This window comes from Mus caroli, unplaced genomic scaffold (assembly GCF_978045245.1).
Source record: "Mus caroli unplaced genomic scaffold, Mus_caroli_1 scaffold_1, whole genome shotgun sequence".
Taxonomy (NCBI): domain Eukaryota; kingdom Metazoa; phylum Chordata; class Mammalia; order Rodentia; family Muridae; genus Mus; species Mus caroli.
Genome location: NW_028227256.1, coordinates 177857607 through 177882421, shown reverse-complemented (window position 1 = coordinate 177882421; position 24815 = coordinate 177857607). Strand labels below are relative to the sequence as shown.

At 38.8% G+C, this 24815-nt stretch overlaps 1 protein-coding gene across 13 annotated transcripts in view; it reads right to left on the bottom strand.

Annotated features, from left to right (window-relative positions):
* Nucleotides 1–24815, bottom strand: part of Cdc42bpa (CDC42 binding protein kinase alpha) — a 213741-nt gene that overhangs the window by 62374 nt on the left and 126552 nt on the right. For 10 of the 13 annotated variants that reach the window (XM_085843395.1, XM_029475997.2, XM_085843379.1 and 7 more), the window contains exons 13-17: nucleotides 15579–15821; nucleotides 15274–15384; nucleotides 8253–8500; nucleotides 3420–3525; nucleotides 90–214 (exon numbers count right to left, since the gene is read on the bottom strand). In XM_085843395.1, the coding sequence (XP_085699521.1) occupies nucleotides 90–214; nucleotides 3420–3525; nucleotides 8253–8500; nucleotides 15274–15384; nucleotides 15579–15821 (833 nt within the window). The remainder of the gene's footprint in view (nucleotides 1–89; nucleotides 215–3419; nucleotides 3526–8252; nucleotides 8501–15273; nucleotides 15385–15578; nucleotides 15822–24815) is intronic. The other 3 variants (XM_085843388.1, XM_029476022.2, XM_021164511.3) reach the window with 1 other exon arrangement.

Below are 24815 nucleotides of genomic sequence, written 5' to 3'. Positions count from 1 at the left end.
AAGGAAGACACCAAGGGTGTCAGGAACTCAGTCACACCAACTCTGGCCACAGCCCCACCCCCCACAACAGCACTCTGGAGGGCACTCACCACTGAATTATCTCTGTGATTTGGGCTTCCCAGTGGGCTACTGATTCCTTCTTATCTGCTAGATCTTTGACTTCTTCTTCTAAGTGCTGGTTGCGCAAACTTAAGCTCTCATACAGTGAAGTTAGCTGGAAGGCAGTTTGAAGGCATGAGTGTCTCAACAAGACACTACAGTACTTAGACACCTGTTATCCCATCTAATAATGCATAACTTTCAACTAAAATTGTTTGTCTTTTTATTATTCTATACCACACTGAGGCCGCACTGGAGAATTTGGAAACAATGAATCCTTTGAAATTTCCTGCTTTCTTTGTCTTTTGCCAAGCTCATTATGAGATTGGTCTTAATAATGAATATTCATCAACTTGAAAAAAATCACCCAATTCCTCATGCCAAATCCTCTTCCTTCTTCCCTCACTCCTGCCTCCCTTTTATGCAAATGTCCTGTTAACTTATAAAATTCTTATAAAGAATTACAAGCACATAAAAAAATTGGCTGTAAGCCACCACGTGTGTGCTAGCAATCAACCCCAGACCCTCTGGAAGAACAACTGGCACGCTGGCCAAGGGGATACAACACCCTCTTCTGGCCTCCGTAGGCACTGTGTGCACATGATGTATAGACATATAGGCAGGTAAAACATCTATATACATAAAATAAAAATAAAGATTATTTAAAATATAAAAGGAAACTGTATAAATGAATACTAGTTTAAAAGAATGAAGAAACTGAAATAAAATAAATAATGTACTTAACAGTAAAAGAAATGGATACTGCAAGTGTTCTCAAGAGTCCAACACACAGCTTCAACAACCACCTCACCTCCCCAACAATAATCTTCTCTCACTCATATTCCAGGAAAAACTGCATTTTTATTATACAAAATTATCTGTAACATGTATTATTTTAAAATGAGGCTCTTTCACTTTAAAAATGAACATTTTATACCTAAATTTAAACTTGGGGCTTAGAAGATGGCTCAGTCAATACATCTTTGTTGTGCCAAGTATGAACACCTGAGTTCTGAGCCTCAGACACATGAAAAAGACAATGTAGCAGGATGCATCTGGCATCTGCAACCCCAGCATGGGGTGGGGTAAGGAGTTGCTCACGGTCCATCCAGTTCACCTGAAGCAGTGAGCTCCATCCAATTTTAACTAGAGACCTTAGCTTAAAAAGGGGTGGGGGGTGGGAGAAAGATCTACTGAGGAACATATTCACTGTCAACTTCTAGTCTCCACTACATCTACCTGTGCATGCACATACACACAAATACCATAGAAACATTTGAAAACCAACTTCCCATTGTTGAAACTTCTATTTAGAAAAAAACCCTAACCTAGGTTTCTTATGTTAAATCATGATCCACTGAGAACGTGACACAATTGTTTGACATGTCTGATTTATTCTATTTGCAGGTTTCTTTATGAAACTCAACATTTAACAATTTACACGGGCAGTTACTTTGTTTCAGTGTTTAGAAAGGGCCTTCTCTTTTCTCTTGGTTTGCTTCTTTTCTTCTCTCCTACTTAGGTCCAGTTCTCTGTCTTTCACCCTCTGAGTAACATGTGCTTTCTCTGGCTGCTTTTAGGATCCTATATTGGTTCCTGCTTTGGGCAGTGTTGTGACTCAGTAGCTTTATAGATTCTGCTCTCTCTCTCTCTTACACACACACACACACACACACACACACATTTTGGATAATCTAGGTCATTAATTCTTTAATATTGCTCCTACAACACCCACCTCTCCTTTTGAGAAAACAAATATTTGCATGTTAGTTCTTCTCATCATGTCTCCCACACTTTTATGTCCCCCCTTTTGTTTTGTTTTGTTTTTCATTTTTTGAAGCCCTGTCCAACCCTAGTCTTTTTTGTTTATTTAGTTGTGTATTTACTGTTTCCATTATGTTGATAAAACTTTCTTTTAAGTATTTTGGTAATTTAATTTTTCAAATATTTGTTAGATTATTCTGTATAAAATCCAGTTATTTGTTCAAATTCTTCATTTCATTTCCTTTCTTGGACATATAATACAGTTATTTTAACATTGACGTACACACACTGCATGTGGAGAACTCTCATACCTCTGTTTATACTGACTGCCTTGTGTTCTCTCTCATTTTGTAATTTTATTTGTGCTGTTTTATGTGTCTGCTGGCTTTTCAGCGATTTGTGTGGGTTTGTTGGTATGCCTGGCAATTTTCTTCATGTATATGACATATTATGTTAAAATTTTTTCTTTTTTTTTTTTTTTTTTTTTTTTTTTTGGTTTTTCGAGACAGGGTTTCTCTGTATAGCCCTGGCTGTCCTGGAACTCACTTTGTAGACCAGGCTGGCCTCGAACTCAGAAATCCGCCTGCCTCTGCCTCCCGAGTGCTGGGATTAAAGGCGTGCGCCACCACGCCCGGCTAAAATTTTTTCTTAAGTCAAAAGAACATCTCATGCTACTCCTATCCAACCATTTCCTGACAAATGGTCCCCACTGCCATTAGTTGCTGCATTTTTTTCTTCCTTGTACATTTTCAGAGACCCTAGGCCAGCCTTTTTAACCTGTAATGTTTATGGGGATAACTTTTCTAAGAAAAAGCTTTTCACAGAACTGTTTACATGATGAGAAATCACATTGTTTTAAGTTTTATATGTCATCTTGACTAGAATAGAGGAGTCCAAATATTTGACCAATTCTTATTATGAATAGGTCTGTGTGGATATTCATGGGTGAAACTGACATTTAGGTCAGTACAGTGAATAACGCAGATTATCCTCCCTAACACTCCAGGAAGAAGGAATCTGACAAACTGTGTTCAAGGAGAAACTGCAGGAAGTCTTCGATCTTGAGCTCGCTGATGGATGCACTGGAAGGCTCCCTGTTTTCAACATTGCCAGCTACAGTTACTAGGACTTGTCAGTTTATAACTTTAGTTAATTTATTGTTAGTAATAAGTCTCTACACATATACAGCCATATATCATACATACACATACATATGCAACACACACACGGGCTGGCATGTTGGTGCATGACTATAATTCTAGTAGAGGTAGAAGAGTTAGTAATTTAAGGATAATCTCAGCTATAAAATAAATTGAAGGCCAGCCTGAGCTACATGACATAGTTTCTCAAATAAAAGGTGGTGATGGGGTGAGGTTCAGGAGGGCAAAACTATGGGAGGAGTAAAACTAAGACTGATACAAGTGGGTATAGTAAGAACTTGTCTCTGAAACACTGCCACCATGAAATATCACAGCAATATTAAGTGACAATCATGGAATAAACTACAGTGCTTCACACCCAGCACGCACTCCACCAAAGGAGACCCAACCACTCACCTTATCGAGTTCACTCGTTAACTTTTTATTCTCTTCAGTTAATAATACTTTTTCCCGTTCATATTGTTGTTTGAACTCATTTTCAAATTCTTCCCTTTCACTTTGACTAACACAATTCAAAACAGAAAATCAGAAAAAGGAATTGGATCAAAAGTCAACTGAAAAAAATATTTGTGTTAACAGTTACATAGCAAATATATAGAAATCAGAATAAACTAGCTTATTAGATTCAGTAAAAATGGTTAATACTTAGAAATTAATAATTATCTGAGTATTCATATTTAATAATCTTGAAATAATTTCAATGTAAGAGAAAAGTTACAAACATAATACAAAGAGCCTCTGTGTCTCTTTGCTTAGATGTCCCAATGGTTAGCTCTGTTCATCAGCTGCTAGATTATCTGTGTGTACAGTATTCTCCTGACCAACTAAGAGGCAGGTGCAGATGTTATTCTTCTGACCTATAAAATCCAGACTGTATTCTCAAAGTCAAGTGCATGCTTAACTTCTATTAAGCACCTGTCCCAATTAGGACTACTACCAAATCTTTTTCCCAATTTAAGTTTCCCATCAGCTTTATGCTGTCTGCTTCTTATCTAGTCCCAAGCCTGTTAAAACACATGGGCTGTGCCTGGCAGTTTCTTTTTCATTTTCCCTTTGTCCAAAGTAGTTTGTCTTTTCTAGGTTTCACAACAGTTTTAAGAAGTGCAGGCCTCTTAACTGTGTAGGGTGGCCCTCACCTGGCCGTCATGTCTGAGGTCATGAGTGTGCAGCACTGCCTTCTTGTCAGCTTATCCCATTAGAAGGCACAGGCGCTGGCAGGTAAGAGCCTGTGTGCAGCCACAGCTAAAGCTAAGAGATTCTGCGCCTTTCATTAGCATCACCACTCAAGAGCAGCTGCTTCCAGATGAGGGGTGTGACTATTTGCAAGTCTGTCATCTTCAGGCCCCAGCATAAGAGCTAGGACCACAGCCAAGACCAAGTGCAGATGTGAAAGAGACTTATACAACGAAGCACAGACACTTCTGTACATTTATATAGGGAAAGGCGGGGAGTAGCAAATGCACATGAATTCCAAGAGTGGGAGGCCAAGGACGGACAGAGCAAATAGAGCCAAGATTAATCAATGTACAATCTGGGATTTGTGGCTCAATACATTGATTCAATAATTAGATGTGTGTTTTCGCTGCTAGCCTGAATCAGTGAGCTTCACATGAGAATTACCTGATATAGCAGTGTCTGTCTGGCTCAGACAAGGAGAATGCTTGAGAGGCTCTACTTCTTAGTTGCTTAGCCACTCTCTACAATGTCTCCTGAGAACACTCAGAAGACACTTGTCTTGCCACAGTGAGAGGTAGGCTAACATTCTCAACAGGCACCATGGCAGGTGTCCTCTGAGTCACCAGAAGTGACTTCACTGAAAACGCCAGCATTCTGGCTGACTGCTGGGCCTGCTGCTTTACTTAGAGCTGGGCCACCCACATCCCATCCCTTTCCTTTGACCTGGAAATCACACTCACACGCTTTTAGTCAACGGATGATCCAGCCCTTCTCTCTGCCTACATCTAGATACAAACATGCACAGAGATAATATTATAAAGCATATTTATGGGGCAAGACTGATTTACAACTGTTTAGAAGTAAACCATTCTAAATGCCTCTTAAGAGAGGAGGGGAACCCATTTCTGAAGACTGTGTTGTCATGTTGAGAAACATACTTATGTCCATGACAACTTGATAGAAGATGTTAGCAACAAAATAACATTCAGAGCAGATCAGTAATTTTATATCATTGTTTTCAAGTGAGTAAAAGATGTAAGTAATGGGTGACTCCAACATCAATAAAATCTGATTACAAAAGATAGATTATAACTTAAATTATAAATTCAAGGAAAAAAAAATCCAGTTTGCAAGCAAATGTGTCACGGTGTTATTTAAAGCCCAAAATGTTATATTTAGTTATATTAAAGAATCTTTCCTGACACAGGAACACCTTTGAAAATGAAATTGCATAGAAGCTTTTCAGAAAAACATGTTCACTAATAATAAACTGTGCAAAGTCTCAAGTAAAACCGTTCTTTTTAAAAAATAGCATTAAACAAACTTAGTCTTAAAATTCACAATGACAATAAGCATGTCATGTTAGAATCTGAGGTCTGCCTCCACCACCTAAATAAACCAAACCTTTCTGTGAATCTCCCGTGCTACCTTAGCATCCAGTCTACCTTAGCAGTGATATGGCGTCTTCCCATCTGCCTTAGGGAACACCCTCCTTCTACCTCCCTGTACATGCCCGTGCTCCTCAGAACGCCATCTCAAGTGCTCCATTCCTCTCCAAACATTCTCCCCCTCAGCCCCTGGCTCCAATTACTATCTACTACGCCAGTGGATTGTGAGATCTATATTAGGAACTTGCTGGAGCTTTAAACTGATGACCAAGCCCACACATCAATGTCTCCTGAGCATTTCACATTCAACACTCCCAACTCAACACTAAAACCAAAGCCACCTTCCTAGCTGACTTCACCGGAGCCCATGTACTCCACAGTCTCTTTCTACAGGTAAAACTGCATATGCCTGCTGAGTGAAGCTGGTCTTCTCATCACTCTAGGACCTTCCTCCCAATCTGCTGAACCATCGATTGGGCTACTTTCTGTCAGATTACAAATGTTATCATTACTATTTCACCCCCCACCCCCCATCACCACCAAGCAAAGTGACGAGATAAACTGCTTGCTTGTGCAGGGACAACTTTAATCACCAGTGTTACTTGCACACTGTTCTACTGGCTCCCCTCAGGACACCTTCCTGTGATCACTTTTCCACTGACACTCATTACCAAAGTCACATGATGCTAAGTGCAAATGTCACTGTGTAGTTCTTCCCTTGGTTCAGACCTCATACTAGCCTGTACACTGACAGACTGGATATGCTGTCTTGATCAGGGTCCCAAGAAATCACACTTGCCTGTCATTCTCCTGAATCACCGATAGTCCTTCCTCATCTCCCAGTTTCTACAGACAAGGATGCCCCAGGGCTCAGTATAAGGACCGTCTATGTTTATTTTCCAAATGATCACACTCAGATGACAGCATTAACGCCAGAGAGAGTGACACCCCGAGTTGTATTTCACCCTGAACCCAGCCTCGTCCACATACAAAGCTCCACATTTACTAAGCATCTGAAAGTCGTTTACATGAGCTCTTACTTTTTTTTTAATGTTAATTTTTTATTAGATATTTTCTTCATTTACATTTAAAATGCTATCCCCTTTCCTAGTTTCCTCTCCGAAAGTCTCCCATACTCTACCCCCACCCCACCTGCACTGCTCCCCAACCTACCCACTCCAGCTTCCTGGCCCTGGCAGAATCTTCAGAAGACCAAGGGCCTCTCTTCCCAAAGATGGCCGACTAGGCCATCCTCTGCTACATATGCAGCTAGAGACACAAGCTCTGGGGGGTACTGGTTAGCTTATTTTATTGTTCCACCTATAGAGTTGCAGATCCCTTCAGCTGCTTGGGTACTTTCTCTAGCTCCTCCATTGTGGGCCCTGTGTTCCATCTAATAGATGACTGTGAACATCCACTTCTGTGTTTGCCAGACACTGGCACAGCCTCACAAGAGACAGCTATATCAGGGTCCTGTCAGCAAAATCTGCTGGCATATGCAATAGTGTCTGGGTTTGGTGGTTGTTTATGGGATGGATCCCCAGGTGGGGCAGTCACATGAGCTCTTACTACTCCACAGTGTGCTCAGGACTTCTGAATAGATGAGCGGGCTCTTCTCTGTGTACAGTGCTTTTTACACAGTAGCAGAAGCTTAAACTTTATTTATTCTTTACTGGGAAGTCACCTTCTCTGTAAAACTTCCTCCAGCATGGCAGCTCTTCTCCCTCCTTTGTTTTGTTTTTGGCATGGATCATTTTGTAGTGTGCTCTACTCCTATTCTCTTCATTGTCTCTCACGGAGAGCAGGCTCAGTGAGGAAAGAGACTCTGCTCAGTCTGTCTGCTCCTATACTAGCACAGCAGTACTTGGCATTCGTTAAGAATGTACCCAACTGCAAGAATGTGGCCTTCAATATAATTTACAAGGACAGATGCTGGCATCTGTTCAGTTGTCTGCGACCCGGAACCTCAGTGCTGATGACCCCTCTGCTCTTGTTCTCACAGCCACCCCTTCTGTCCGGCAGTCAGTCTTCTCTGCAGAATTTCTGAATCTACCACCCTTTCTTCCAACTTCAACACTATCTATGGACTACTGTCTTGTTTTCTAGCTGGATTCCTTTAGATGCTTCTAAATCATTCTGCACAAGGTAGCAAGTGACCATTCCAAAATAGCAGCACTGTTATGTAATTTCCCTTTGATCCGTTGGGACAAAATGCAAAGGCCTTACATTAATTCACAACTTTACCTGGGTGTGTGGATTTTTCTTTCATAGTCTCATTTCTTACTACTCCTGTTTTTCTATGTGTATTCACCACAGTAAGTAGCATTTGTTATCTGACTGTGTGACATTCTCTTTCTTTTGGGTCCTAGCACATTCTGCCACCTCTTCCTGGGCCCTTCCCTACTTACTCCTTCCTTGCTCTTTAGGTGCAGCTAGGGCACACTTCTTGCTGGACAGTTCACAAAGGTCCTTCTTGCGCCTCTTGGCTGCTTCCACACTTCCCTCCGCTGCTCTCTCGCCACGCTGCACTAGAACTGCCTGTTTAGCAGTCTTGACTTTTCCCTGCTGAAACTTGTATATGACTACTGCTTGAGTTTCCTAGGGCTTGGCACACAACATACACACAATAGATATTAGCTAGATGAGAAAATAACTTGATTCTTACCTTTCTCTCCTGGTTTTTTCCAATTTGTCTTTTAAAACCAGAATCTCTTTGTTGAGAGCAAGCTGCTGGCCTTCTGAGTCATGCAGCTCCTTCTTCAGGTTTTTAATCTCACTTGCGTGAATTCCTTCTCTTTTAGAAATTTCTTCTTCATAAAAGATACTTTTCTTTTCCAAGTCAGTTTTCAGTTTAGTTATCTCTTGCTGATGTTCTATGCTGCAGATTCCTGGTGAGTAACTAATTTGTTTTTGCTATATACATAACAAAAGATTAATGAAATAAAATAAGAAATAACTCCTTTCTATCAGGAACTATATTGGTACATCATTTATCTATATATTCTCACTCAAAAATGTATATGGCAATTATTTATTTCTCTGCCACATATTACAAATAATGTTCCTCTGTTTATATACTCTGTGTCATTGATATTTTAAAAAGCCTGCATATTAAGATTAGAAATTAATTTAAACTTTTTGTTGGCATTTATATGATTTCTTGATTTAAATTTTTCCTAGTTTAAATGTTGTGATGATAAAGGCCTTGACAAAAAGCAACCCAGGGAAGAAAGGGCTTATTACATCCTACAGGTTATGTATGGTCCATTATGGAAGGACGTGATGGCAGAGCTCAAGGCAGGAACCTGCTGACAGGAACTAACATAGAACCACAGAGGAGTGCTTCTTACTGGCTTTCTCAGCCTGATTTCTTATGCCTTTTGGGAGATGGTTTTGTGCACTGTGTTTCCAGATATTAATTTCTATGCTCAAACATTTGCTTGTACTCCAGTCTTCGTGTTATGTAAAAATTGTTTTCCATCACCTCTGATTGGTTAATGAAGAGCTGATCAGCCAATCAGATGGGCAGAAGAGAAGACGGCAGGACTTCCAATCGCAGTCAGGGGGTCCCAAAGAGACCACAGAGAAAGGGAGAGAAGGGAGGTGGGAAAGACTACAGAAATAGACCAGGGGGATTCACCATAAGATCATGATGAAAGAACAACTATGAGGATAAATGTGGACCAAAGCGAACCAGGGCAAGATTCAGATGCAGGTAAGGGCAAGATTCAGATGCAGGTAAAGATCACATGGCTGGCATATTCACAACATAGCTGGGTTAGAATAGCTCAGAATGTGCCCAGCATAATGCTTGAAGTCTTTTTACAAAAATACCAGGTCTCTGTGTCATTTATTTGGGAGCTGGAATGGGCTAGAATGGGCATAGCAACACTTGCCATCACTTAGGAGCAAATGGGGCATAGAAATACCACCCCCATGGTTACATTTACACATGCTACTCAGAGTCACCTGACTAGGCACCACCTCCAGTGATCTGAAGCCTCTCATATAAATCATTCATTAGGAAAATGCCCTATAGCTTGCCTACAGGTGATCTGATGGAGGCCTTCTCTCAATCAAGGCTCCTTCTTCTCAGGTGACCCTGGCTCATATCAAGTTGATGAAAACTAAGCAGCACAACATTTAAATTTCTGTCTAGGATTATTGTTGACATATGCTTAAGGAAAAAAAAATCTGTCATCTTATATGTAGTAAGTAACAGTCAAAAAGGTTGCATTATGTTCATGTCTTTCAAAGATTAAAATGGGGGAAGGCATGGTTGAGTTAGGCGTTTGTAACTGTACAGAAAGAAATCTCAAAGGTCAAACATCTTTATATCTGCATTAGGAAAAAGCAAGTCTCTTAACTTTTAGGGAAAGCATTAAAATAGAGAATTTCACTTAGCCCATGATGGAACTCACTCTAGTCCAGGCTAGCCCCACATTCATTCTGCTCCCAAAGCCTAAGGACTGGGGTGACAGGCATGGCCTACTGTCTTTGTCAGGGTTTCTATGGCTGTGATAAACACCATGATCAAAAGCAACTTGGGAGAAAAAGGTTTATTTCAGCTTAGAACTCTCGGATCACAGGCCATCACTGAGAAGTCGAGGCAAGAACCTGGAAGCAGGAATTGAAGCAGAGGCTGTGGAAGAGGCCTGCTTTCTTCCTAAAGAACCAAGGACCACCTGCTGAGGGCGTCACTGCCCACAGTAGGCTAGGCCCTCAGACATCAATCACTGATTGAGAAAATGCCCCACAGAATTGCCTATAGGCCAGTGTTATGGAGGCATTTTCTCAATTAATATCCCTGTTCCCCAGATATGTCTAAGTTTGTGTTAAATTGACAAAAACCAACCAAGACAGCCATCATGCCCAGCCAAAGGAGGAAAACTTTAGTTAAAATGCCTTGTTTTAGAACTTAGGATGCATGAATATTACAGGAGTAACTAACTACTTTTTTGGCTGAATTTAAGGCCTGATTCATGGAATGGAACTCTTGCCTAGTACTGTAAACAGGGCCCAAAACATGGCTCCAGTGAAAACCTACAGTCTTGCAAATGAACATCAAGCTGTCTCCTCCATACTCGCCTTTATACCCATGCAGTTGTCAGCCCCCACTGCATAAGAGTCTTTGTTTTTGTGGGCAGTGGTTAATACAGAGACTCTTGACTGGTCAGTGTACAGAGTACAATCAAGGGTGAAGTCCTCGGCTCTATATCATACTGCTCTCCACAGGGCTTAGGGACCACGTTACGGAAGAGAAGGAGGAGGTCTGTAACAGACAGATGGGGAGGAGCCCTTCACCAGTGTCCCGGACACAACAGGGCATTGTGCTCATGAACTCACAGCAGCTGTGGCTGTCTGCCCAAGACCTTCCCAAGACCAAGTCAGCCCAAATTCCAGTGCAGATCAAGGAGGGGCTCACAAGGCTTCACACCTAGTTAAGAAGCCATTGACTATTGGAGAAGAAATAGTCAGTTTACCTCAGGAGTCTTGCTTCTGGTAAACTGCCCTTGCTGGTGAGTGGCCTTACAAATACACATGCAGGCAGCACTAACTGGATTCAGTAGGGTAATGAGGAAAAAGACATGAAGTCTGCATGGGCATTCCTTGAGAGATTCTGGGAGGAGTTTGAAAGAGACAGTCTGAATGGATATGATTAAAATATACTGTGCACATATATGGAATTCTCAAATAAAATATATTTTAAAAAGAAAGAGAAGCTATGCAGAGTCTGAAGGCTCTGCTAGTTACCTACACATAAGCAAAAACACACAGGCTAGAAATTCTAAGAGTTCTCAGGTTTTTTAATTTCTCAGGGGCATTCTTATTCTCTAAAGTGTTGTCCAAGTATACAGCAATAGAATTTTTAAAACTAAAAGAACATACTTATATAGGCTCATTACATATTACAGCGAGAGAGCAGGAGCTGAAGGACACCGTGTTCTTTGGGGGAAGCCTGACATTAGGGCAAAAATGCTGGTGTGATGGATAGTTTTATGTCAACTAGAGTCATCTGAGAGGAGGGACCCTCAACTGAGGAAATATCTCTGTAAGATTATGCTGTCAAAAAAAAAAAAAAAGATTATGCTGTCAAGCCTAAAGGGCATTTTCTGAATTGACTGGGGGGAGAAACCAGTGCATTGTGGGTGGTGCCAACCCTGGGCTGGTGGCCTTGGGTTCTATAAGAAAGCAAGCTGAGCAGGCCATGAGTAGCAAATCAGCAAGCAGCACCCTCCATAGCTTCTGCATCAGCTCCTGCCTCAAGGTTCCTACCCTGTTTGAGTTCTCATCCTGACTTCTTGGATGATGAACAGTGATGTGGAAGTGTAAGCCGAATTAACTCTTTCCTTCCCAAATTGCTTTTGGTCCTGGTGTTTCATCACAGCAACAGTAACCCTAACTAAGTCAACTGTTGATTGACTTCATGTAGAGAGATAAACACCATCTCTCTTACACATGTGCAATACATAATTTAAATAGTACAAAAAGGAAGTAGTGTGGGCCAGAGGCAATGGTAGAGGGCGCCCACTGCAGTGTGACCACTCACTAAGGAATATTTGCCATGAGCCAGATACAGACTATCCACAAGTTTCTGAATGTGAAACTGCTCGAACGGAAGAGTCAGAGGAAGTCAGATTCTTGCTCTTTCAGAATTTTTATTTATGCATATATGTGTGTGCCTGTGTGTCTGTATGCCACATATGTATGTGCTATGGAGGCTGGACGAGGGTGCTCACTCTCCTATAGCTATAGTTACAGGCGATTACCAGCTGCCGAATTTGGATACTGGTAACCAAATAAGGGTGCTCTGGAAGAGCAGTGAGCACTCCTAAGCACCTCTCCAGCCCCAGTTGACATATTCATCTCCCTTCCTTCACATGCTTTTTTGCATGTGAAGCAGCACCTCTGAAGTCCCACTGTCTGTGCCCCACAGACACACAGTCACATTTGACAACTCTAATCACGTTAAGAACGTCTTTGCTGTTCTGCTAGTTGCTTGTTGGGATGGCAACAAATATGCCTAAGACGTTTCAAAGAAAATTTCGCCTGAAATTAAAACTTGATGAGATCACTAATTTAAATTACAGATGAATCATGTATTATGAAAGAATTCAAAAGCCAAATAAAAAACTGAAAATGAAATTAAATAATGAGCAAAAATGACCAACCTGCCACAAATCAAATGTTTTCTTGCTAGTAACAACGGAAACTGAACACATTAATAAATGCACTGCTTCAACAGGGTGAAAGTCCGAATAACCCTCTCAGCAGCTACCCTTGATTTTAGTAAGTACTTAATTAAATCTAGAAATTCAAAGTATTACTTCAAGAGAGAGAACTCAGTTAAGTTTTTCAGGTTTAAGTATTTCAAGCCATCAGACAAAATATAGTGAAATATCAGAAATTCATTCATTAAATTCAGAAATATTATCAACAGAATGGATGTCAGTCTTGTATCACAGAAAGTTTAATTATTCTGATTAGCATATTAAACTTAGCAGAAATGAATATTGTAAGGAAAACTAAAAAATATTACATCCATGCAACTGTTTTCCAGAAAAGAGCCCAAATGATATTCTAGTACTTAAAATGACAGTGAAAGATAAGCAAAAAGTCTGGATATTAAAGCAAGCAATAAGAAAACATAATAAAAATATTTTAGTAGTAAAAAAAAATCACACATAAACATGATGATAACATATATCCCCACTCTCCCAAAATTCATATGTTGAAGACCTAGTAATTGAGGATGTGACCTGATTTAAAAAGTGTCTTTCAGAAGGAATTGAGTTAAATGAGGTCATTAGGGGCCCTCCAAGAAAGGAGAGTTACATTGAGGCTGCACACAGGAGAACTCCACAAAGCATGAAGATCTATCAAGGGATGCAGCTACTACAGGCCAAGGAACATCAGAGATAACCAAAGCCCACGAGAATCTGCCTCCCCCACCAATGCTGAACCTTTACCTCCAAACTCAAACCATCAATTCCATTTTTGTAAACTACTTGGTATTAGTAACAGCCCTAGCAACCTAACACATTAGAGGTACAGAATGCTAGCAATTATTAGGCTTACAACAGTGATACTCAAAAACGTACTGATATATTTGTATATCACATAATTCAACCACTTAAGCTACAAGTCAATTATTGTTATATTTTATTAATTTTAAAGTAGTAAATACAAACAAACCTTATTTTAACTGTTTTTTAAATGTTTGGTTCAGTTCACCAGTGGGAAGTCTGGCAATGAACTTTTTGTTATAAGACTTTGAATTGCCCACTCAACCTTTATATTAGCTATGCAGTTCCATGCAGACGTTCTGTGTCACTGTGAGTCACTTTAGGCCACTCACTTCACCTAGGTCACCTATCCTAGTGGCATGTAGTTCTCTTACTTTCTGCTGGCCATAGTAAAATGCCCACTTTTGTTTCTTATGTGAAATATCTGCATCTTCCCTTTCCTCTTCTCTCTCCCCTTTCTGTTCCATCTAATTAAAGGGTTTTCAATTGTGTTAATCTTCTCAAATAAAGTTTGAGGCTCATGACTTGACCTAATGTTTTTATGTATTTTTTTGTTCTGTTTTGTTTTGTTTTCTTTGACAGAAACTCATGTAGCCCTGGCTGACTTTCAACTATGTACCCGAAATGACCTGGCTCTCCTGTTTTTCTTCTTCTGCCTCCCAATGCACTGATTAGTATACACACCACAACCACCAGCTCTCTACTTAGAGTTTTCTTTCCCTCTGTTATCTGTGAGTTTAGCTCGCTCTTCCAGCCCCTCCTCTGTTCTGTAAAGCTTCATTATATTACTGATTTGAGGCTTTAACTCTTTAAACAGGCACAGGTCTCCCTGGGAACTTGGCCTTACAATGTCCACAGTTGAGGTGATGCGCCTCCAATCTCATCCTAATTCCCTGGTGTGTTGTCCATGGCTCACTGGCTGTTTCAGGGTGTGCTGTGCAACAACCACATATTTTTGAGTACCAAAGTTTTTCTTCTGTTGGTTTCCAGCTCCATTCCCCCATGGCTAGAGAAGATTCTTTGCAGAATTCAATCTTTTTATATTTACTGAGATTATTTTGTAGCTCAACCTGTTAGCATTCTGTCTGAACCCCTTGGTGCATGCTCATGAGCAAGTTTCTAGATTGGGTAAACCTAGAGACCTACCCTAAATGGAGTTCCAGACTGAATAAAAGGACAGGATGTTTACCTCTGTTTGGTAATAAGATGAGTTCCAGTGTTCATCTCTCTCTATTTCCTGACTGCACATGCAATATGACTTTAAGATCCTGCAGTTACACCATCCTTGCCATGATAAACAATACCCTTAAGCTGTTAGCCAAAATGCATGTTTCTTTCCTTATTTGCCTTCACTAGATATTGTCATACCAAGAAAAACATGACAGATACGGGGAGCCTTGGAATCTTATTCCACATGTATGCAGACTGCCAGGCCAACATGTTCAGGGAGGCAGTCATGTGTGGATTCCGACTCTTCACTGAACAACTGAATGTGATTAGCAAATGTGTATCAGCTTCCTACTAGTAGGAGTGAGAATTAAGAATACGAGATTGGAAGCAGAGGTAGTTTTCATTCTTCATCAGAGAGCTAACAGGCCAACACTCCTATTGAGCTGATGCAGAAGAAAATTCATTAGGAGGCATAAATCTCAGCAATACCTTCAGTCCCTCCAACTCGTTTTCCAGTTGCTTAGAATAATGTTCGCTCTGCTCTCGGAGCTTCTTGTCCTTTGATGCTTCAGCAATTAGCGCTTCGGTGTGAACTTCCAGCTTTAACATAAAAGGAAATATACAGATTTCATGGTTAGTATAGCTTGAATGGCGAGATTCACAGTAGTTAATAGTACCAAGCTACAAAATAACTTTTTCAAAACTTAAAGACCGGAATGCACATTACTTAACTAGTCTAAGTGTAGTTTAAAGCACTACTCCACAGAGACTATGGAATTTGCCTGGCTACTGACCTCTTTCTTGGCTCTTTCTGCTCTGCGCAGCTCCTGCCTTAAGCTCTCAGCTTTTTGCATCACCAGGTCCACCTCTTCTTCCTTATCTCGGACATGGCGAGCAAGTTTCTGCTTTTGGGTGTGCAATTCTGTTAGTCGCTCATTGATCTCCATGAATTCCTGCATGGCCAGTTTCCTCTGACAGTGTGCATCTTTCAGCTCTTTGGATTGGTTTTTTAATCGCTCACTAGCCTGGACTAGTTCCTACAGTTTTATAAAAAAAAAAAATGTTACCAAGTCTGCAACCTAGAGACCAAATTTGGCCATCAAAGTAGCTACTATTAAGTTATTGAAGAGCCAAAATTATTTACCTCAGGACAACACTGAAGGAAATGGACTACTTGTAAAGACAGTAATGATAGCTTGTTTACCTTCTCAAACTCTTATTTAAAGTTTATTTGTATTTATGTGTATTTGTGTTTAGTCTGCATTATATATATGCAGCATGTGCACACAGAACCTGTGGAGTGCAGAAGAGGGCTTCAGAACCCAGGAACTAAAGTTACAGGTTACAGGTTAGCTCCCACATGGGTGCTGGGAACTGAACCTGAATCCTCTGCAAGAGCAGTTGGTGCTTTTAATCAGGGAGCCATTTCTAGTCCCAACTCGCAAATTTGTACACTGACCTGGCAAGTGCAAAGAGGTAGCTGACAGAGTAGAATGTAGAAATATAAACTGGGATGCTCAGGATAATTTGTAAAATTTAATAAATATTTGGGAGATTATTTTAAATTAAAATGAATAATTACAAACAATAAGTAGATGTCTATTGTTCCTAAGAAAAATAAGCCCAAGACAAATAACATGGAGATCAATCCTCTGATCTTAGATTCCTGATTTAGAGGTGCTCTGCAGACTCAGGTCAGTGTAACTCCCTGCCTCCCAACAGAAGGAAACGTGCATCGCCTTTGGAGGAAGGAAATTTGGCTTATTCACACATTAAGAGCAAATAAACATGAGCTGACATCCACAGATTTACAAAGAACCAAAGATCAAAGCCACTGTAAGGAACCAATGGCAACAACAGGAAACGAAACCAACAGCAGCAGTGCTTGGGCATCAGTAGAGTGGAATGTATGAGACAGATGGGGAAATAAAAGGAGTCATCAGAAAAGTGTGGAAATGAGGAAAGGCTAGGAAAAACTATCACACGGGTGTATAAAGGAATCTGAAAGACATTTAGACATGCAAAAATACGTATACATATACATATAATATATGAATCTTTATAAGTCAAGAAAAGGAAAACCAAACCTAAAACCAGAAATGTATAAGAATGAAACTAGGTGACACTATAAAAATTAAAATCTCCAAATAAACTTGGGGCTGGAGAGATGGCTCAGCAGTTGCCTCTAGATGGGTGGTTATCCACGGACTTGGGCTCTACTTCCAGTACCCATGTAGGACAGACAGCTCACAACCACCTGCAACTCCAGTTCCAAGGGAAATTATGTCCTCTTCTAGCTTCATTAGGCACCAAGCACGAAAATAATGCCAACAAAACACCCATCCATGTAAAATTAAAAAATAAATAAAAGAAAGAAAGTGGGGAGAGGCAGTAGGATAGCTCAGTGGGTAATGGTACTGAATTTGATCCATGGGTCCCAAAAGGTGGAGAAAACTAACTTCTGCAAATTGTTAATCTGACCTCTACACCCATACAACAACATATGCACACATGTGCATGTGAATATTCACATTGCATACATGCATACACACACAAATATAATACATCTTTTTTTAAAAAGTTGGGATGGGTAGGAAAATCAGTTATATTCTGCTCTCAGAAAAACAAAAATTAGATAATCAAATTCAGAAGTCACAAGTGGTATCAGGAAGAGTGGGAAAACTTTCTAAGAGATAAGAAATTACTACTGTATACTCAGAAAAATTACTTCCAAAGTATAGTGAAAATTGACAGAGGTTGCCACTATCTGCACTAAAGGGAGTCTACAGCTTTACCTCAGGATGAAGGTTGGAGACTGACAATGGAACACACAGCAAATCAAGGACTGAGACCCTCGTACACATGGATGTAAAGAAATGCCATACATTATATTAAATGTCTAATTTATAGTTACTAATAAATATACATACTAAATATCTGTGTAGACCACACATAAATTGGAAAGAAGTAACACAAATAGAGGCACTGAAAAATTTCAGTAACTAGTTAATATTTTTAGATTTTGTTAATATGGATAGTAAAGTTAAAATGCAAATACCAAAGACCAGAGCTAGTAGAGCTTAAAACAAAAAATAACCAAGCAAATAGCAATACACATATACTTAACCCTAATGAATAATGCCTCAAAATGGCTATGATAGGAAATACTATGCTATGTGTATTTTGGTACAGTTACATTTTGTTTTTTTAAAAGAACACAAAAGCACAGTATGACAACTAAAAAGCAAAAAAAAAAAAAAAAAAAAAAAGCAACATTAATAATGAACATAGATATAAAGGGCCAAACTCACCAGATAAAGGTCATTTGTTATACCAGATAAACAAAATCTAGACCTTAGCAGAAAAACCATTGTTAGGAATATAGAATATTACCAAGCAATCACAACACTCAACAGGAAGTCAGACCATTCCAACATTTAGTAAATTCTAAATTTAGGGTAGAGAAGTCTTAAAGTACATTAAAAAAGAAACTGCCCAAACTAGAGAACATTAGAAAATTGATCAGCACCGGAATTCAATTCCAATGTCCTAATCATTAATTATCAAGAAAGCAGAACAATGCCTATACCGACAACCTGAAGTACAGCCCATACTGATAAAGCCAGTGCCTGGGAGGGCTCCAGGCAGTGTGAAGTCAGCCTGGTTTAGACCATCCTGGGCTACACAATGGGACCTTGTCTTACATCCCTCCCCTGGCAAAAGGATTTGAGAAATTCTAATAAGCTTTCTATATATAGAAATTTGCACCCTGTTTTGGAAATACATACTCTTTTCAGTAATATACACTAAATATTTTTAAAATAATACTAAAACCTAAGCCATGAAGCCAAGCTCAGTAGATGCCAGATATACAGGTCACATGCTTCAATGCAAAGCTATGAAATCAAAATCAACGATTTAATCATGTACAGTAAAAACTTTAAGATGCACTTATAAAAAATCACTTGTCATGGAGAAAAATCATAAATACAGAAATATTCAAAACTGAAAACTATAAAATTAAAAAACAACCCTTTCATATATACTAAAATCTGGTGCTATAGTAAAGCTATATGGGAAATATGTAGTCCGAAACAGAAAGGAAGTTCCCATAAGAAACAGAAAGCCTTTCTAATAAGAAGGAAGCACTGCCTCACTCATTCTGAGACCAGCATGACCACATAATAAAAAAGCCAGGAGAAGTAAAAGAGAAGAGTGTAAGCCAATTTAATTCAGAGATTTAAAAAAAAAAAAACTTTTTATGAGCAAATCATTTCCAGGGATGCATAAAATTCATAGACATGAGCTTTTGAGTTAGACTCAATATAAAAAGGCCAGCTCTGCCTCCTTCTATCACTAATGACCCTAGGCAAGCGAACAGCTCAGTGTTCAGTCTTCACTGTTAGTCAAACAAGAAAAATAAAACAATACAGAACTCATGGGTCTTTATGAAGATGAAACAATATACATATAAATGTGCTACATAGTATGATAACATAGATCACATTATATTGAAGATTGTTTTAAGCACCAGCCACATGTGTATATGTGTGAATACATATGCACATATAGATGTATATATTCACACATGTATACATATATTTATACATATTATACATAGACATACTAATATTATATATAGACACATATGTGAATGGTGCTTAAATAATGCTATTAAACAATCTGATATAATTGTGATCTATGCTATCATATTATCATTAGCAAATGATACATGAGTAATTTGGACTCGGAAGTGTGTTTCATATATTAAAAAAAACTCTGTTAATTCAACTTGGCATATATTTTAAAAGTAGAAACAATCATATAAATGATATATAGGAATAAGCATTGCATAAAGTCAGTAACTCATTCTTAATAGTAAAAATTGAGAAGCAAAATAAAAATAAAAGGTAATTCCCTTAATCTACTGGAAAATATTTTACTAAAACATATGCAACAAGCCTTAGTGGTAAATGTTAGAGTCATTTTCTTTAAAATCGTCAACACAGTGCTGAGAGATGGATCACAGGTTAAGAGCACTGGCTGCTCTTCCAGAGGCCTTGAGTTCAATTCCCGGCACCCACATGGTGGCACATAATCATCTATAAAAAGATCTGGTGCCCTCTTGTGGCCTGTAGGCACACACACAGGCAGAATGCTATATACATAATAAATAAATAAATAAATCCTTAAAAAAAAAATCAATCCACAAAAATGCCTGTTCTTACTATTTCTATTCAGCATTATACTGACGTCCCAGCTAACACAGTAAGCTTAGAGAAGACAGACACCACAAAAAAACCTAAGTTAGAAACAAAGCTATTATTTGTAGAAATTTTTGAAAAGAACTAAAAAATATATATATTGTTAATTAGAATTCAGCAATGTTGAACCAGAACTGCTAACCAAAGCCAATAACAAAAGCCCTAAAATTTAAAGATATTTAAAATATGAAATAATTGAATAACAAATTTAAGGAAAGGCAAAACCTTTCACTAAAGAGTACTTTCATTACATTTCTTTCTTTTCCTTTGTCTTCCCTCCCTCCAATTCCTGGATGCCAGGCTTGAGTTTCTTACCTTCTGCCCACACACGGCTTGGGCTGGGAGTACAGTCATCAGCATGCTTGCTTATGCAGTGCTGGGGACTGAGCACAATGCTGTACACATGCCAGGCAAGCATGCTACCAAATTTAAATCATTTTAAATATATGAAAAGATATCATATTTATGTTTTAAAAGACCATGGCACTGGACAAAAACAGCTTTCATGTTTTACACAATTAGATCACCAGAACAAATGTCACTAAAACTGGGGCCTTTCCTAAATGTGAGCCATACAATGTAATTCATAACAAATTTCAATAGTAAGAAAATTCCATTTACCTTCTGAAGGCATTTCAAGATTGCACATGCCCTGGACTATGTATGGGAACGTCTTTTGTGAAGCTGGTCATTTGAGGACTAACTAAGGCCTAGAAGAGTTCATTTTCATTCCAACGGCACAGGGAAGAGGTCCAAGACATTTCTCTTCAGATTCCGAAGGAAACTCAGACAAAAAGGAGTAGGAGAGCAGTAGTGCCCCTTCCTTCTATGCTAACCCATTGATAAATATTTTGGAGGTTACTCTTCTTTTTTAAAGACTCCTCAGTTAAAGGGCAGTATCCAGTTACTTCTCAGAGCATTGCATAGGAGATAAAAACTGATGTAGAAGAACTTTAGTGGCTTGAATAGGTTTGGCCCCAAAAGACTCATGCTTTTGAATGTTTTGCCTACAGAGAGTAGAACTATTAGGAGGAATGTCCTTGTTGGAATACGTGTTGCCTTGTTGGAGGAAGTGTACCACTGTGGGGGTGGGCTTTGAGGTCCTATGCTCAAGCTCCACCCAGTGTGGCAGACAATCCCCTCCTGGCTGCTTTTGGGTCAAGTTGCAGAACTCTCAGCTCCTCGAGCAACATGTCTGCCTGGATGCTGCCATGCTTCCTCCCATTATGATGATAGACTGAACCTTTGAACCTGTCAGCCAGCCCCAATTAAATGTTGTCCTTTATAAAATTGCCTTGGTTACTGTATCTCTTCACAACATTGGGAACCCTAACTATGACAAGAAACATATGGTTGTTACTTACTAAATACAAATAAAAACAACAATCTGCCATGCTCTTGTTCATGTGTATACTCAAAATAATAAACATATATATACTTTGTTGTAATGTAATACAATTAACTCTTCTGTAACTGATCAGTGATGAGATGTCATTTCAATCAAAATTCTATCAATATGGGCTAATGTAAGCAGAATTTGCTATATGACAGAGGTGCCATTGCATAACTGAGAAGAGAACAACTATTATGTATACAATAACTGGTTAGCCATATTGGAAAAGGAAAACTGAGTTCTTATCACACACTGTTAGGCAGCTAGTTAGGTACTAGGCACTTTGAAGTTTAAAAGGAGCAAACCCCTCCCTCATAGCCAGCAGCAGGATGCTTGGTCACTGGCCAACAACATGGCTTTACCTCCTCTCTAGCCCTGGCTGAGTGGACACACATTTAGAATTTATGAGACTATTGTCTGGCTAAAGGCCTTCAAAAACAACAACCACAGCCACAAAACAAAACAAAAAAATAACAAAGATATATTGCCATCCTTTCCCATAAAAGCTGATCCAAATGGCCTGTCAATCACCTAGACAATGAAACACCCTTCAGAAAAACTGTTCAAAAGTCTCTGCAATGGTATAAAGCCTACCTAAGTGTAGAAAGACACACTGTGAACTCTCATCCCTTGAGAACTTGCAGTTCTCTGTAAAGGTCTCTGTGGCCTTATCCTTTTCTTGTTCTCTTGGGCTCTTGCTCCCTTGCTCTCCCCAGTCCCCGTCCCCTTCCCTCCTCTCTCTCTATGTGCTCATGGCCAGCCTCTACTCCTCCCCTCCCTTCCCCTCCCCTCCTCTCCTCCCTCTCTCTCTTCCCCCCACCTCTACTACCCTCTTAACTCCCCTCCTCATGCCCTGAATAAACTCTATTCTATATTAAAAAAAAAAAAAAGTCTCTGGCTCCTGCCCGCCTCACCCCTTGAAGGTATTCTACTTTGTGCTACAGTAAATTCCACCTAACTTCTAGCCTGTGCTGTGTCTCTCTGTCTCACTGGAATTCTTTCCACAGTGATCACAAGGACCAGTGACCAAAAGGAGCACTGAGTTAAGATCCCAGTAGCAACATGGAAACAAAAGTGAGTTTCCAGTGTTTACAGAGATAATTATCAAAGAGCAGACATTAAAAAGTAAAGATAAGGACTAGAGAGATGGTTCAGTGGTTAAGAGCACCAACTGCTCTTCCAGAGGTCCTAAGTTCAATTCCCAGCAACCACATGATGGCTCACAACCATCTGTAACAGGATACGATGCCCTCTTCTGGTGTGTCTGAAGACAACTACAGTGTACTCATATACATAAAATAAATAAATCTTAAAAAAAAAAAGGTTAAAAGTTAGGAGTTTTTTTTTTAAACCCCGGATTTCCTAATAGTGTATAAGCCAGCAAATGTACTAATTTAACTATATTGACAAATGTACATTATACTCACAAGCTCTGGTTAGTCAGAGAGAGTAAACAGAGAAGCTTACTGGCAGGCATCTTAAACCTGGGCATTTATCAAAGACTTTGAAATTTTTATTTTTTTTTATTTTTTTTTAAAGATTTATTTATTTATTTATTTATTATACATAAGCACACTGTAGCTGTCTTCAGACACTCCAGAAGACGGCGCCAGATCTCGTTACGGATGGTTGTGAGCCACCATGTGGTTGCTGGGATTTGAACTCTGGACCTTCGGAAGAGCAGTCGGGTGCTCTTACCCACTGAGCCATCTCACCAGCCCGACTTTGAAATTTTTAAAGAATTCTTATAAATATCAAAAGACAGTCAAACAGAAAAACATGTAAAAAATAAGGCATTTTGTAAAAGAAATAACATAAAATGATGAATGGACATGTGGTAGAGAGACCTGACCACTTAAGAAATTAGACAAAGCAACAGACTAGAAGAAAACATTACGTAAGACCAAAGTCTCAATATAGACAGGACTAAGAGAAAAAGGTGCAGCATATGAAACACCACTCAGCACAGAAACTTCTGCAACACATGAAAGAACATAAAAATACAATACTGGAAAACATTTTAACATTATCCTAAAAACAAGGTATTTGCCAAAGTAATTACAAAAAAGCAGAGGACCCAGATGGACAGTATTCCAAGAAAGACACAGGAAAAATGGTCAAGAGCTACATAAAGCTATCCAAGATAAACCAATCACCACAGAAAAGAGAAATCAAACCAGAATTAGGTATTATTTTACCTCTGTCAGAATGGTTGTTATAAAAAAGACAAAAGCAAACAAGCATTCGTTAGGACACAAAGAAAATGAATTTTTTTCTCTTCACTGTAACCACTATCCAAATCACATCGTTATTTATTTATTATTACAAGCTCCTTCTTTTCAGCAATAATGTCTTTTCAAAATATACATACAGAATTTTTTAGGATTAAAATGTACTAAAAATTGCCAAAACAACCATGTTCCTATAAGTCAAAATACCGGATATTTATGCTTATTATGTTGATGAAATTAGAATATATAATAATGCCAATAAATAAAAACTCATAAGTCACTAGTATTGCTACTTATTACTAAAGGAAAGAGAACTGCTGCCACAAATGCCAAATGCTCTTATGTGAGCCTGGATTCAGATGTATCATAGAACCCAAAACTCAAAGCTGCAGTAAGTGGAAGATAACAATGTACTCATCTAATTCAATTTACTCTCTAATTGCTCCTTAATCAGCATAAGGTTGTCTTATTTCTAACTCCATTTCCTTACCGGTAATAAGACATACCCCCAGAAAAACTTCATTCTTCATAATCAGTATTTGTATATAAAGCCATTAAATACAAAGTATACTGTGATCTGAACTACTCATCTCTCAACTGCATAGGCTACCATTAGTCCTAATTTTTTGTTGTTGCTAATGAAACCCATAGTACTTCCCAATATGTGATTCAAATCTTTTCCCTACTGCTTAAATAGTATCTTCTCAATTGTGTTGTTATATAATCTTAGTTATGAATAAATTTTGTTGCTATGCTTGGTACCATTTAAATGTTACATAAAGATCTTATGAAAATTACTTTAGCTTTTTTCCCATACTACTTTGAAAAAAAATGATATTTAAAGAATAAGTAAACCATGGAAGTGAATTTACATTATAACCTATTAGTGTTTATACCAGTAAGTTATAATGAAAATATATAATGAATAGATATATGTCAAAGATACATGACCACATTAGAAATTAGAAAATATAAATTAACACTACAATAAAATATCACTTGAAGACCTAAAATCTGTACTTAAAATTTTTATAGACATTAGAGCCTACTATTTTTTTTCGAAGATTTATTTATTTATTTTATGTGAGTACACTGTCACTCCCCTCAGACACACCAGAAGAGGGCATCGGATCCCATTAAAGA